The sequence below is a fragment of the Arctopsyche grandis genome, chromosome 12 (assembly GCF_051622035.1).
Source record: "Arctopsyche grandis isolate Sample6627 chromosome 12, ASM5162203v2, whole genome shotgun sequence".
In the NCBI taxonomy this organism is placed as follows: domain Eukaryota; kingdom Metazoa; phylum Arthropoda; class Insecta; order Trichoptera; family Hydropsychidae; genus Arctopsyche; species Arctopsyche grandis.
The window spans coordinates 25,162,571-25,178,384 of NC_135366.1; the positions used below are offsets into that span (position 1 = coordinate 25,162,571).

At 31.8% G+C, this 15,814-nt stretch overlaps 2 protein-coding genes across 3 annotated transcripts in view; one reads left to right on the forward strand and one right to left on the reverse strand.

The window, feature by feature from the left end:
- LOC143919637 (uncharacterized) overlaps window positions 1-15,814 on the reverse strand; it is a 79,671-nt gene that overhangs the window by 58,530 nt on the left and 5,327 nt on the right. The window contains exon 2 of one of the 2 annotated variants that reach the window (XM_077442046.1): window positions 10,711-12,790. In XM_077442046.1, coding sequence (XP_077298172.1) covers window positions 10,711-12,683 — 1,973 coding nt within the window. In that variant the 5' untranslated portion in view covers window positions 12,684-12,790. Of the gene's footprint in view, window positions 1-10,710; window positions 12,791-15,814 lie in introns of those variants that run through there. The other variant, XM_077442047.1, reaches the window with a different exon arrangement.
- Window positions 1-15,814, forward strand: part of AspRS (aspartyl-tRNA synthetase) — a 122,661-nt gene that overhangs the window by 20,562 nt on the left and 86,285 nt on the right. The window lies entirely within an intron of this gene.

The window sequence follows — 15,814 nt, forward strand, 5'->3', positions numbered from 1 at the left end:
GGTTTTGAGAAGCGTCGGTCCGAATCGAATACGAAAGCTGTTCATCACGCCTCTACACTCTCACGTTCCGGTAATTTTCACTTAAACGTTGCACTATATAATTTTATCACATTGTTTTTTGCACTTAACACCTTGTCCGCCGATACATTCTTGCATACGTATGTACATCCTCCTTCATACACAATAAAGCCTCCCCCCTGCCGCCTTCCTCTCTCCTCCCCTCGTGTATAATATAAATATAAATGGAAGAAACGGCCGCCAGGAGGGGTAAATTTGCATAAGACGTGCGTCGAAGCTCCGATTTTGTTGTGTGCATTGCAATTATGCACTTAGTCTCCAGTGCAAATAAATTGTTAATATGCGCACTCGCTCGCTACCGGTCGCTCAATTACATAAATTATGTGCAAACAACGACTGGCAAGTACTAAAAAGTAATTTTTCAACGCGTCTCATTATCCCCCACCGTGTGTCGGTCGACATTTTCTTTAATGCCTGTCATAATAGTTTCAGGTTCGACGTTGAAAAATTGGCGAAAAATCAACAATGTAATTCTGTCGAATCTTTTCGGCGAAAACCGGTCGATGTCCGTCCGGTGACATTAAACTGAAGTGTTAATGTGTGTGGTGCGAGGCTGTGCTTAATCAATTTTAATAAGTACCTTATTATATGTCCCGGGGAAATGTCTGTAATTATCGCCTGAATGAATAAATATTGGACGTGTAATGAAAATGTATAAAAATATCCCTCTACGTGTACTTACGTACAGCTTTTGAATATCGACACCCAATTTCAAGGCTGAAATCTGATGGTTTTGTAAATTTATGTAAGTTTATATACATCTTATATATAATTTCGAAAGAGACTTTGTATGTATTAAAGGTTTGGGTGGGAGCATCGAAAACAAATAATATTCGTCGATATCGTTGAACATTATTTTTTTTCGATTTAAATGAATGTAATAAAAAAACAAATGAATGTTTACTATTAGGTTGTTTTGCCATGTTTAAGCTCTTTATATTACAAATACCGAGCGAAGCTGGGTAAAACCAATAGTATATTATATAGATCTTCTGCTTAGCGTCAAGAAGGTGCCGGGTTAAAAATGAATGAAAATTATTTTTTCAGAGTATGCCGTTAGTCAGACCTTGATTTGGGACTCCAGGTTGATCATTTCCTATCAGAGTTTGCCAATTTTCTATGATTTCATTGTTGAAACGGTTCCCGGAAAAAAATTGGCTAAAAATCCTTCCTACCTACTATGTCACCACTAGTTGAAGTTTGATTGATGTACAATAAAATTTATGTACAATTCATAGATGTCTCGTTAATTTGCGAGTTATTCAGTGTCTCGCAATTCAACGACTTGTAATAAAAATGCTGCATTTGTATTTGTAATTGTAATTTGTAATTGGCCAGGAAGGCGCATTGGGATTTACCTGTAAGGCCTTCTTGGTATATATGTATATGTAAACATATTAAAGATTGAACGAAACGACTGAATTGATGTGAAGATTCTTGAATGACATTTTTTAGTCAAAGTTTCGATGTTTTCTTTCGATGTCAAAGTTACATTTCAGAAATAGCCCAAATATCAAACAATATTAAGTAGTTTTAAAACGTTCAAAGTAAGATCATCAGAATCAAATTTCCATATATATATATATGTACGGAGATCAAAAAAGAGATTACATTTAAATTTCAGAACTGAATAATTTACTGTTGTAGAATCATCTGCACGATAAAAACACATGCACATAGATGCACTTCAAAAGCAGCTCTACCAAACACTCACTTCGTGTAATACATGTCTATGAACGTCTACAATTGACAACCACTATACAAGAAAGTGGTCACATTGAATGAAACACACGAACATCTTCAGGGCGAATTGTCGAAAGTGGATTCAGCGAATGCACCACGCCATAACTCAGTGGTTGCATCAAACAGCACAATGCAGACATAAAACATCCGTATCAGCATCATCGTAATGGCGCTGATGCATATTTAATATATTTATAAACGTGCGAAAGGGGATGGGTTACTCTATACAAGTATTATACGTATTAGTACCCACACACGATCCATAGATCTACATCTAACAATTGTCTCAAATGTAATTGTAAATAATTACACGTATGTAGCCGGACGTGAGCGATTACATGTAACATAATTGAATTGGACGATTATTATAATATTATTTAAATAATCATCGTATTAATATATGGCGAGTCAAACTTATTTTGACGACTATTTTTACATTGAATTGAATTCTACATATATACATGTAGGATCAAGATGCAACGGGTTTCAAATTATACACGTGGATTAGATCAGACAGTGTTTTATTGTACGTCTTAATGTAAGTTACTAGCTGCATGGGTAGTACACCAAAGGTGGCCACGCGGGCTTTTTTTGGACATAGTTCATTTCTCCAGTATTGTCGTATTGGCCTAATTTTTTTCTATATACATATGTATACTAGTGGTTTTACGCGGCATCGCTCGGTATTTGTAATATTAACCGCTTAAACATGACTAATATAATAGTAAACATTTTATTAAATTTATTTGAATAGTTTTATTTTATATAAATTTATTTGAATACTCGTTTGTTTTATTAAATTGACTGTCACGAACAAACAAATGTAGGTATATACTAAGTCTCTTTCGAAATTATATGTATACTAGAATCTGTAGCCCCCGGGAATTCGAATCCTTTGATTCGAAAAAAATCAAATCGAATGTGTTGTCTACAAACCAACCAACCAAGGTTACATATATGCAAAGTCTCTTTTGAAATTATATATTAGATGCAGTTGACAGAGGTTTCTAGTATAAAATATAATATAAAATGGACATCTCTGCTGGCAGCTAAATTATTTATATATATATATATATATATATATATATATATATATATATATATATATATATATATATATATATATATATATATATATATATATATGTATGTATCTTGCTTAAATAAAAAAAAGTATATAGCTAACAGTAATTGCATACAAAAATAGTCTCAATGAACGAGCATAGCAGATACTAATATATTATAAGTACTCATTGAAGTTATTCATTTTCAAAAAATGAGAGAACAATATCAATTTCTTGATTGGTATTCATCCTTTATTAGTCAAAAAAAAAATTTTCACGCCTAAGATATAAACTACACTTCAAAAGAGCCCCCGTGGCCACCATCATAGTACTCAATCATAAATGCTCCGTACTATACACCCTACACCAGTGGTCGCCACGTGGGCTCTTTTGGGGCGTATTTCATATTTTTGGCGTGAACTTTTTTTTTCGACTAATAAAGGATGAATTGATATCGTCCTCGCGTCTTTTAAAAATAATTAACTACAATTAATACTTGCTATACCCGTTAATTGAGACTATATTTGTATGAAATTAAAATACTTTTTTCTCTTAGCAAGACAAAATTTATGTAGCTGCCAGCAGAAATGTTCATTTTATTTTAACATATTATATTTTATACTGAAAACCCCTGTCAACTGCATCTATAGAAAAAATAGACCGATTGAATAATAGTGGAAAATTGAATGAAATTAATGAAAAAGAGCCCACGTGGCGACCACTGCCCTACACAGTCGAAACCAAATCCTACATATGTACATATTCACTTATTAAACCAATCCAGCATATAACTTAAATATAAATTTTCGGTTGTTTGCCCGACTTTTATGCAAATCTACAGTTTTAAATTTTGAACCACCAAATTGGGTATACCTCATTATTTTCACACGCCAAATATTGCCTAGCAATCCGACTAGTAATAAATAAAATATGAAATAAAAATCATATCTATCGACGTTAATGATTTTAATTTAATTATGTAACTAATAATCTATTAAGCAAACACCGCATGCAACTGCGCAAAGTTTGCATTTGAAATGCATGATATTATATCATAAATGCCTTACTAATTGAAAGTCAACTTATCAATTATATTTACGATTTAAATAATTGCAGTTGATCTGTAATATTAAATGGCTAATTATCGCTTATTCAATTAAAATTACAACCGACGACAGTTTTCATTATAATAAGTAAGGTTTTCAATGAACACGCAGTTTTATATGTATACATATTATGTTACAAGTTTGTCGAGTTATTAATATATTGAATATGTACATATCCTAATGAACAGTTTGACAACCTTTCACATTCATGCATACTTAGAATTTATGACTCAATCAAGCTTCGAAGCCTCGAAACGGGACCAATCGATACGTGTCGGGCTGGAGATGCTGTATTGGCTGATGATTCGAATTCTGGATGGAGTTTCGTAAGATGGCGTCTCGCACTCTCCCTAGGAACCCAACCCACACCTTCTCAACCCTGTCAAGTGGCAGAATTTAATTTAAATGTCACTCACAGTCGAGTTAACGAGTCGGCAGGTTATTAAGAACGGCCCCGGCGATTATTCACCGTGCACTTCTCTACTACAACCTCTTAGACAACTAACCGTTCGCTAATTATTGGCAAAACGAACCAATTTGTCGGCACTTGCGTATTTGAATAGTCCTCTTGAAGATTTGTACAACACAATTATTTCAATCGGGACTTTAAATTTTGAAAAATAATACCAATTTGATGACGCATTCTGTTATTTGGCCTCAGTAGGTATCTAAATATGCCTCTCATACACATTTTTTCTTATTGGTGTTTTATTTATTTGAATATTTTTCATTTTTAATACTATCATACATATAATAAATGATTTTCAATAATGAAAACAACAATTGAAATAGTGAAAACATAAAATATTAGCAATCAAAATCTCGAAAAGTCAAATCCTAATGCCGAATCGAATCTAAGATGAGTTAGATCAAATTGAATTGGTGAAATTAGTATTTAAATATATCGTATTTATGGATGCGAATAAGTTATATGTAAATAGGTATTAAAAAGTATCGTATTATTTTTATTTCCGTATAATTTTCGATCAATTGAAATTATAAACACATAAACGAATCGTATCGAATAGATAACTCATATGAAGAAAATCTTAATCTTAGATTATTACTCTTCTTTATTTTGACATAATCAAAAATCAAAGTTGACAGTAATATATTCAATGTTATATATTGTATAATTAAGCAAAAGTTTAGAAATACATACATACATATATGTACGTACTAACTGCGTAATATTTCAACGAGTTTTCAACACTTACATTCAAAAATTTATTATAAATAATTTCAGTAGGTATTGAACTTTTTTTGATATTGAATAATTTGCTCGTATGTCTAAGCGTTCCAAAATATTAAATAGAAATTGATATATGAAATACATTAAGAATAACAAGCGTTTCAAAATGGTAATACGCGTTGCGTAAAATGTGTGCGCTCGCCGGTACAAATAACTCCAAGTTTCATACATTAATTAAGCTATTAATTAGAACCGAAATGGCTTCTCTTTTGAATCGAACGTTTTTCTTAACGGTTTCGAGTGTCGATTTCGCCAGTGCAATTCAGTTGAGCAATCGAAACAGAGGGAAAAAAATTAAACGAGATCGCGAGTACGCAAGAGAAATCTTTCCAGGAAGAAATCTATCCGCGGAACGAGATTAATTGTACGTCAACATGTCGACAGACGGACACGGCAATCTTTCTAAATAATTCCGCAATCTCTCGGATTGGCTTCTTCAGATGCTGTATTAAATAAAATGAAAAAAAAGCAGAGAAAAAACAGCGACTCTTCAACGGTGCCGATCAATTCGAAAATCACGTGTGATATAATTCGCACGTTCGAGCGTGTTACCACTATTCTGTCAATTTGTTTTTAATTTTTTTTCCACAACTTCTATGTTGAATTAATTTTTAGATTACATTTTAAAACAGTACATACGTTGAGGTTTATGATGAGTCGTAACTGGGTGAGATATCAAATCGTGTAATTGTATTTTTATGCATTTGAACGTAATGCGGCTGCAATTAATTAAAAAGCGGTCTACGGTCGACTTCAAAGCGAAGTGCAAAAACTGCACCTACTCGTATTAGCAAATAATTTATATTCCGATCTTAAGAGAAGGGTAGTGAATCAAAAGGGGAGATGCATATAACTTTCAGTAGTCAACAACTTTTGTCGAAATTAGGACAAACCGAATACTTTACACATTAGTTAAGATTAATAAAAAAATATTTTGTTTTAATTTATTTATTGAAGATTTCTATTATCATATTATATTATATATGTATAATATGTTCAATTTAAAAAAGATTCTTTATTACAAACTATCATTCTTTTTGATATTTCATTATGAATTGATCATTGGCTGGCTGTTCATTCTATTCAACATAAGGATTTTTCCTTTTATAGTATAAACACTAACATTAAATTGAGATTATATTATTAATACTAGCAAAAAAAAATTATGTGTGAAATAGATGATGATCGCTGGATCAATGAGTATTAAAATATACTTCAGATGTATTGTTAGCACTATATTATATGAAATATAAAAAGCATTTTAAAAAAATCATACGAATTACGCGAGAAGACATACGAGATGAATTTAGATATTGTTCATTTTGTAAAGTCGCATGAAATGATTGTTTGATTTGTATGATTTTTTGTAACAAATATGTAGAATTCATTTTATATATTACATATAATACTTTTTTTATTTAATGGGATATAATTTAGCTTAATGGCCCTCGTGTATATATTTTTGAAATTCTTATTTTTATATACATATTTTATAATAATATCAAGACTAATATTATTTCATGTTCAAGTTCAAGTTCATGTTCAAATGAATGTGATACTAAATTAAATTTAAATACTGCTATGGCATAATTTATATGAAAAGAGCATTGCGAATATCATATATGTACATACATAAAATAGTATTCAAATTCGTTTGATTTTGAATCTCTGGGATCTTTCCAGTCGCAATTACATAGCAAACTACAAAAACATTTAAAAAATCGTCTAACACATGGCAAGGTTTTCATTCAAACGCAAAACACTTCATAAGATATGTAATTGGGGTGAGCAATTATGTGCATGGCAAACAGCACATATCGTAATGAATTAATTAATATGCATAATTGACACGTATTTAAATGGACATAAAGTGGCGTGATGACACACACTGCTCGTGTGATATATGCGGCAACTGAATCAATGTCATCATACGAGCAATAATTTATAGTTGTCACACACCGATGAAGAACTGGTTTCGTTGTATGAACCGTGACGAGGTCCATACATACATACGTACATTTTCTAATAAATTCAATCGAATTTAACCGCAGAGTTGACGACACCTGGCCAGTGCGGGCCACAAAGAGCCGCTAATGCAATTCATCGCAAATAATAATATAATTTTAATTGACATTGTTAATCTGTCTGCGCTGTAATGTTTTACTTCCACGCTACGAATGTTAATTATTGTTAAATGGGTGTATTGTCGAGAGCGATTCGCGAATGCAAATCAGCGATAGCGAACCGTTGGAAATGTCCGGCATTCTATTATTATGTGTAGGCATGTAAACGATAGATTTGATAATTATGAAATTTTCTAAGGAATGTCATGTTATGTCTACGGTAAAAACCTGCAATGGAGTTGACGAAGCGTTATCGATTATGCGTTAGTATTGAAATGTTAGTGCCTCGATAAAAATATCAGCTTACATCGTATCGACGGGAAATTAACAGGTAGGTATTGGAAAAATGTTGAATTTATATATAATTTAATATGAAATTTAAAAAAAGTGGCTAGAATAATTGTTATAATTTGTTTATTGAAGCCTCGTGTAAGATTAAATTTTCATTAATAATGATTATAGGTTTAATATTTATAGATGTACAGTTTTTAAACTTCAAATTCGTCATTTTACAAATCAAATTTGTCGTTTTACAAATCAAATTTGTCGTTTTACAAATCAAATTTGTCGTTTTACAAATCGAATTCGTCGTTTTACAAATCAAATTCCTCGTTTTACAAATCAAATTCGTCATTTTACAAATCAAATTCGTCATGTTGCAAATCAAATTAAACAATTCATTTTATTATACATAAATAACTTTATAGAGAATATTATAGAGGATCCTCCAGCAAATTCCGAGCAAAAAAAAATTAATTTTTGAAAAAATCTCTTCAATTGGATTATTCATCATAGGTGAATATTATGGCGTTCTCTAACATTTTCTATGCATATTATATTCTCTATACATACATATTGTATTAAATATTCTCTTTTTCTCTATACATAATATTCTCTATAAAGTTCTCTATGTATGTATAATAAAATGAATATTAAAAAAAATACATCCAATTGTTGAATTTGATTTGCAACATGACGAATTTGATTTGTAAAACGACGAATTTGATTTGTAAAACGACGAATTTGATTTGTAAAATGACGAATTTGAAATATAAAAACTGTATAGAAAAAATGAGTTCAATTAAAAGCAGTAGGTAGTCACTATGTATATTGAAATCATTTTTTATTGTATTAAAAATATATTTTGAATACATATTTAATGAGTAATAAGTATAATAACTTAAACGTACATAGGTACCTACGTATTTTTGAATTTGAAATTAAATGTTTTTCATTAGATTACATTAAAAAAAATTGATTATATTAAAAATGGTAACATTAGATGATGTATAATTTGTACTTTATATAATATTTTTTTATTATACAACACAAATTTATGTATCGACTTCAATTTTTGATTAAAAAAAAATTCAATAGAAAAAACTATTTGATTGAATTTTTTCATTGCATTTCATTACGCGCTGACTATAAGATAATTAATATTAACCGTTTTATCAAATCCACATATATATTATATTATATTAATAAACGATTTGTAAGGTTAATTGGGTAGGCGCGATTGGCGCGAGATAAAATCTATTAACGTTTCACTCGCTTAACGATTTAAAATAAATTAATATTCATCCTATTACCGAACCGATCCGACTCTGTCCGCGGCTGACAGAATATTGATTTTACATTTAAAACATCGTTAGAACAAATAAAACTGTTTCCCGATCGCAAGGTATCGATTACAAACGACATGTTTAATTGCGCGGCCACCAACGATCAAAACTATACAAACGCGACTATAATAGTTAGGAATAAATAATAAATAAAAGGAAAAAATAATGTTTTCAGCGGTTAAAAGCCTTTCATTTAAAAATCATTCTTGTATACATATGTACATATGTATATATATATATATATATATATATATATATATATATATATATATATATATATATATATATGTACATATCTACTTATGTACTTGTCTACATATTATGTATGTATATACTTTGATATTGTTGGATAGAAATGCGTACTAATAAACATTTTATTTAATGTTTTTCTTATAGATATAATAAAACAACACATTTATTTTGTATTTAATACAAAAATATATTATAGTTTATTCATTCATTCTGTAAAACGATACGCGTCAATCTTCCGCCTGAGAACTATACGCTTTGATACCTCAAATGTGACGTGTTTTGCTTTGTTTTTTTAATCTATTTTTTGTACCATAAAAAGGATAACAAGGAATTGATTAAAATAACTAAAAAGCAAAAGGATGGTTAGTCGAGAAATTGATACATGGAGCTTTGATACGTCAACCACAAAAAAGTTTGACTACATCCAAAAAGGAGCGCGCGCTCTCGTTACGAGCTTTCGCATCATTGAATTCGTTTACAAATATACACACAATATGGAATAACTTTCAAAATATCGTATTGTATTTAAAATTGTCCTGGAAGATTCAAACAGCATGTTGCAATGACATAACAAATCATATTACTCACTATTAGGAAGTATTTTATTATTTCTATTCGTTGAATTGTATATTTGATGATACAAACTGTAATATTATATAATAAAATATTTATTATAAATATGTGCGTGTGTTTGTTAACTCTTTAAAACTCGTAAAAATCAAAAATTGATTAAAAAATCACCTTCGACGAAAAATATACATAGTAAACGATACGTGGTTCAAAATTGAAACTATCCCTTGAAAACCGATCGAAGTTGATCATTTCTTTGGAAATGTATTATTTTTCCGTTAAATTTCATTTAAAATGTTCTTCAATTGAAAATTTTTAAGCCCACAAAATATCTCCGCCTCTATATTATTGCCAAAATTCTCTCTAAATATACAAAAAAACATATTTATGTACATAACAAATTGAAAGTTTGTTCTTAGATGCTTACATTATGTATAAGTATGTACATTGTTATGCCTAATAAGCTTTAACATCCGGAATTTCATGAACCTATGTAGGTACATATTTTGTACCATATAAAAAGCAAACTTATAAAATTCAGCTACAATAACAGTAGTAAAAATGTACTGTTGTTCAACATCATTAAATTTTATGATTTCACTCTTTTATTGTACAATACTGCGGATCATCAAAAAAATATATATACCAATTCATGATAGTTAAATCCAACTCTTTGAAAAAAAGGCACAAAATTCAAAAATTCCACATAAAACAGGGCACATGTACATATAGAAGTCCCATTTTTCACTTCAATATGATAAGGATCAATTAGAAATGTTTTTAATGGCCTCAATGAAGATAGCGAAGATGAAACGCATTCCATCAAGATACGAAATACCTACATGAAATTAAATTATCACACACTTATCAAACTAGATAATGTAACAAGCTTTGCACCAACCTGAACTGGGCCTGTCGCTGTATCTGGTGCAGTAGACCCACGCAGGCCACACCATCGGTCCATCTCCTTTCCCAGCTTTTTCTTCCGCGGCAGGCAATTGATCCTGTTTAGACAAGTCTATGGGATTCCCCGTCGCCGGTTTGTCTGTACCACTACCACCAGAACTGGCACCAGAACTGACACTGCTCGTCACCATATTGTTCTGCAACGAGGACGAACCACCTGTCTTCAGCTCGGTCTGCACCGAGGGCAACCTCGGACCGGGCAAATTGTTACTAGCCACCACTGGATTGCTCTTATAATAATTATTGCTACTATCTTTGGATTGGGGGAGGAAAGCTCCTGTGGGCTTCACGCTACCGGCGCCTGAAAAAGCCGACTCTTTCAGACTCATGTGATGATGCAGAGGTACTTGCTGGGGCTTCGGAACTTGGACAGGATTCACAGCAGTCGGATTCAGGACGGCAGCTCCGAATTTATGCTTAGCCGATCCAGATTTACTCCTCTTGTGCAAAGGATCTGTAATCCTCCTACCGAAATCTGCCTTCAATATATTATCAATACTGAACTTCAAACCATTATGGTTCAGAATAATGTTATGCCTCGCTTCGTCAGTACTAGGATGATTCGCACTACTTCCAAACAGCCTCTCGTTAACACTCGAATTATTACCATTAGAGCACTTATCGCGTTCTTTAGAATTGTTCTTACGCGTGTCTTCATTTTGTTTGTTCGATAGGATGAATCCGGAATTGAGCGCTGGTATGTGTTGTTGTCCCATTTGGATCGGATTTACGAATGGCATTTGCTTGTAGTATCTCAGATTGGACGGCAATCCAGTCTGTTGTCCTAGTACGGCAAAATTGGACAGATTCTGCATCAGATTCAACTTGTTTTCGCATCCTGGAGACGTCGGAGACAGTTGGTTTTGATTCGGCGATTCGTTGGGAGATAAGCGAGACATTGCCGGAATGACACTCGTGGGTGAATTAGATAAGCTTTGATGATTCGGATGTATCGCTTCAACTTGCTGCATATTAGGCTGAAGTCCGTGGTGAGGATTGAAGAGTAATCTGTTTTGGTTTAAGAAAATGAGTGGATTCGGAGCCGCTATTGGATTAGGCCTGAGCAACATATGCTGTCCCGTGTGTAAGTTTTGGCTCAATTGGGATATGGCGCTTAAGTGGGATTGGATGTGTTTGAATGAAGATAGATTTTGGACGGGATTTGAAGCTGGCGATGGTGTTGGACTTGAACGTGGGGATAAAATTTGAGAGTTTGCTGTAGATGACGTCCTATTTTCGCTGTCGAAATTGTTGATTTGTGCCTCGTTGCCCACTGAGAGCACTGTGTCTTCACTGCAACAACTATTCTCGTCCATGTCTTCGCTCATGTTTCTGTCGCGCAATCGTTTTTTGTTCTCTTCGGAATATGCAGTGTCGTATTCGGCGTTGTCTCTGTATTTTAAAACATCGATTTCTTTACGAGGCGAGTCTTCGTCTAGGGAGCAGCTCTCCCTTCGAGAAGACGGTGACGAGTACGAGTTTCTATTGTCTTGGTTTTCGTCTAGTCTAGGCGACATCTGCCTTACATAAGTTGGCGTATTTTCGAGGAGCTTTTCCGTTGAGAATACGCCTGGGTTTATAGTGGCTGGACTCACGCTGTCCCTCTCCTGTTTCATCTTGAGGACGTTCTGCATGGAGAAGGGGGAATTTTGCAAATTCGACTTGGCGTCAGGACTGGCCGCGACCGGTTCCTCGACCGGTTGATAGTCCTGTTGGGCGACCATGAAAGGATTCCGTTCGGGACTGGCCGGCTTGTATTCGGGACTGCTGGAAGCTTCCTCGTTCTTCTCCCTGGTGTTGATGGAATGGAGGCTGCCATCATTGGAGTCGTCGTCGCTCTGCTCGTGCATCTTCACGTGACCGGTTTGCTGATGGTGGATCACGTTGGCGCTGACCGCCGCCATCTTTCCGGGCACGAAACCCGAATCATTCACCGATTTTACGCACTGAGATCGACGGACCGTATCCCGATGAATTTGTAGCGAAAATCATCGTGTCATTCAATATTCACCTTTAAGAAAAATAAACAAAAAATATATACATATGTACGCTGGCATCAAAGTTACGAACGAGGATGAATTCCCACGCGGTTACAAAGGTAGGCATTTTGCGCAAGGATTTTTACAGCTTGTTTCCTTTTCATTAGATTTGTTCTTGGTTATTTATTACGCGTGCGCTTTTTTCCCCGACGTACAATGGGGTCCGTCTGTCCGTCACAAAGGCCCACCGTTGAGAGTCCCTGACCGCCCACTAGGTCGCTTGTCAAAATTGAACATATACCCAACAATATTGACTCATAAATTACGAGCTATAGTCGTGGACTATTTGCACATTAGCGAGAACAATTGTGACTACACGGTGTTCACAACATTAAATTGTATAACGTCAAACTGCATACATATCTGCCTTTGTGTTTGCGTGTGTTGTGTTTGATTTCTAAACGGCCAGTGTTGAAATATTTAATTAAGTAAATTCTGACCATTCACAAATCTGGCCCTTGTTATTATTTAAATATTCTAATAATAATAATTTTTTATTCACTTTGTTTGATATATTCAACAATGAAACGAATTATTTTAAGACATTATAATTTAAAGAAAATATATGTCGAAATATTCAATTAAATAAATTATGACCATCCATATTGAAGAAAAGAGTCGAATGTGGCCCTTGCTATGTATTATATGTATTTCTTTAATTAGTATAATAATAATAACTTTATATTCACTCTCTTTGATATAATTATTCAACATTGAAACGACTATTTTAATTTAAATTAAACAAATTTCCAAATATTTAATTAAATAAATTATGACCATGCATCTTTTATATATTAAGAAATCGGTCAAATGTGACCATTGTTAATGTATGTTTTTAATATTCTAATGATAATGACTTTTTATTCACTCTCTTTAATATACTTATTCAACATTGAAACGACTTATTTAAAGACATATTAATTTAAATTAAATAAATGTCGAAATATTTAATTAAATAAATTATGACCATGGATAATAACTTTTTATTCACTCTCTTTGATTTATTCAAAATTGGAACGACTTATTTTGAGACATTATAACTTAAAGAAAATGAATGTCGAAATAATTATAACCATCCATCTTTTATACATATATTAAGAAATCGGTCAAATGCGACTCTTTCTTTATTTATTTACTTTCTTTGATAAAATTTTTCAACATTGAAACGACTTGTTTTAAGACATTAAAATTTAAATTAAATATTGAAATATTCAATTGAATAAATAATGACCATTTCTTTTTATATATTAAAAAATAGGTCAAATGTGGGCCCTTGTTTGTGTATTTCTAATAATAATACATTTTTATTCACTTTCTTTGATATATTCAACATTGAAATAACTTAATTTAAGATGTTATAAATTAAAGCAAATATGTAAATGTCGAAATATTTTATTTAAATAAATATGAGAACTAATTCTACTTTCGAATTACATAAGAAATGTGATAAATGTGGTCATGAGTGTTTTCTATTAAACATATAATATAACTTTTAACAACTATTTTAATGTAGATATCCGAAATTGAAATAACTTATTTAAAAATATGGTAATTTAAGTTTAATAAACATTAAAATAAATCTAGTAATTTTAATTTAAAAAAGATATCTATTGGTTATGTTAAAACTAAGCCGAGTAATTAGAATCAATTATAGATTGCTTATTTAAGTATATTTATATTTGTTATGGGGCATATTTTCTTTAAGGTTTTTCAAATAAAAGTATTTAAAAATTAATAAAATGAAATAAACAAATTCGATGTTTCGTTTTTATACTTGATCTAGAATTTTTTATACATAATAACATGGTAGTTATAAAATAATTGATATTTCTTAATCATTTTACGTTTATTAAAATACTAAGCGTAAATCAATAATAGAATATTGTAGCAATTAATAGAAAAAATAATAATTTATGCGCTTTAATTTATAGGTATGTATGTACATACATATATTTTAAGTACATATGTATATGAAAATCCTTCACTGATTTTTTTCATGTTTAAAAAAATTGAATAAGATATAATAATATAGACATTGAGAACACCTTGTATTTAATCTTATATTCGTAATAATGTTCTGTACAATTTATTAGAGCGTTTCCTTGTTACGATTTTTTATCCGTTTTCGTCATAAATGGAAACTTTTGTCATAATGTCTGCACAATAAATCTCTTCATAAACAATAAAAGCGCATGTAAACAATACATAAACAGGCCTTTAGCGTGTGGGAACATGTCAATTAAATAGTTTCAAATTAAAATAACAATATTTCTCCGACGCACAGCCGAGAAAACTGATTTATCGAGTGAAATCGTTCACAAGTACACCAACTAACTTTTATAAAATATAATACTAATAAAAATCGTCGGTTCGTTAATAAAATATCTTTATTGCCATATTTTATCTGCCGATTGTCGAGCCGAGGCGATACGATAGAATCTTATTAGAATTCGCGCGAGAAAATAAGTGTATTTCGATTTCGAAGAGGCGATAAGCGTTTATTGCGTAAAATTAGCACATTTGCATATCAATATCGTACATACATACCTGTGAATGTTTCGCTAATTTTAGAAATCGCTTAAAAGCCGCGACGTGAATTTATTACGTCGTCGAAGACGTAGTACATTTTTTTATGTACGGTTTGCGATAATATTTATTAAAGTCAATTATATTTCGTTGCAAGCTAGTGCTATTAACTGTGCTAATTTGTAATTGTTATGCTAGTATCGGATTGTGAAAGAAAAATAAATCAAATGAAATTTGTCAACCGCCATTTTTACACTCGATGTGATTTTACTGCCATCTATCGGTAAAATCTCGTACTAAAATATTTATTTTGTATTTTTTGTTTTTATACCAATCATTTAAGTTTGTTGCGCAAATTAAATAAATTAAACACTGATCTAATAAATCTTAATTAACACTTTGCACTCTTATTGGAATTGCTCTTTCTTTTTTTATATCAATTTTGCATTTTAGTACCTACTATTGACTAA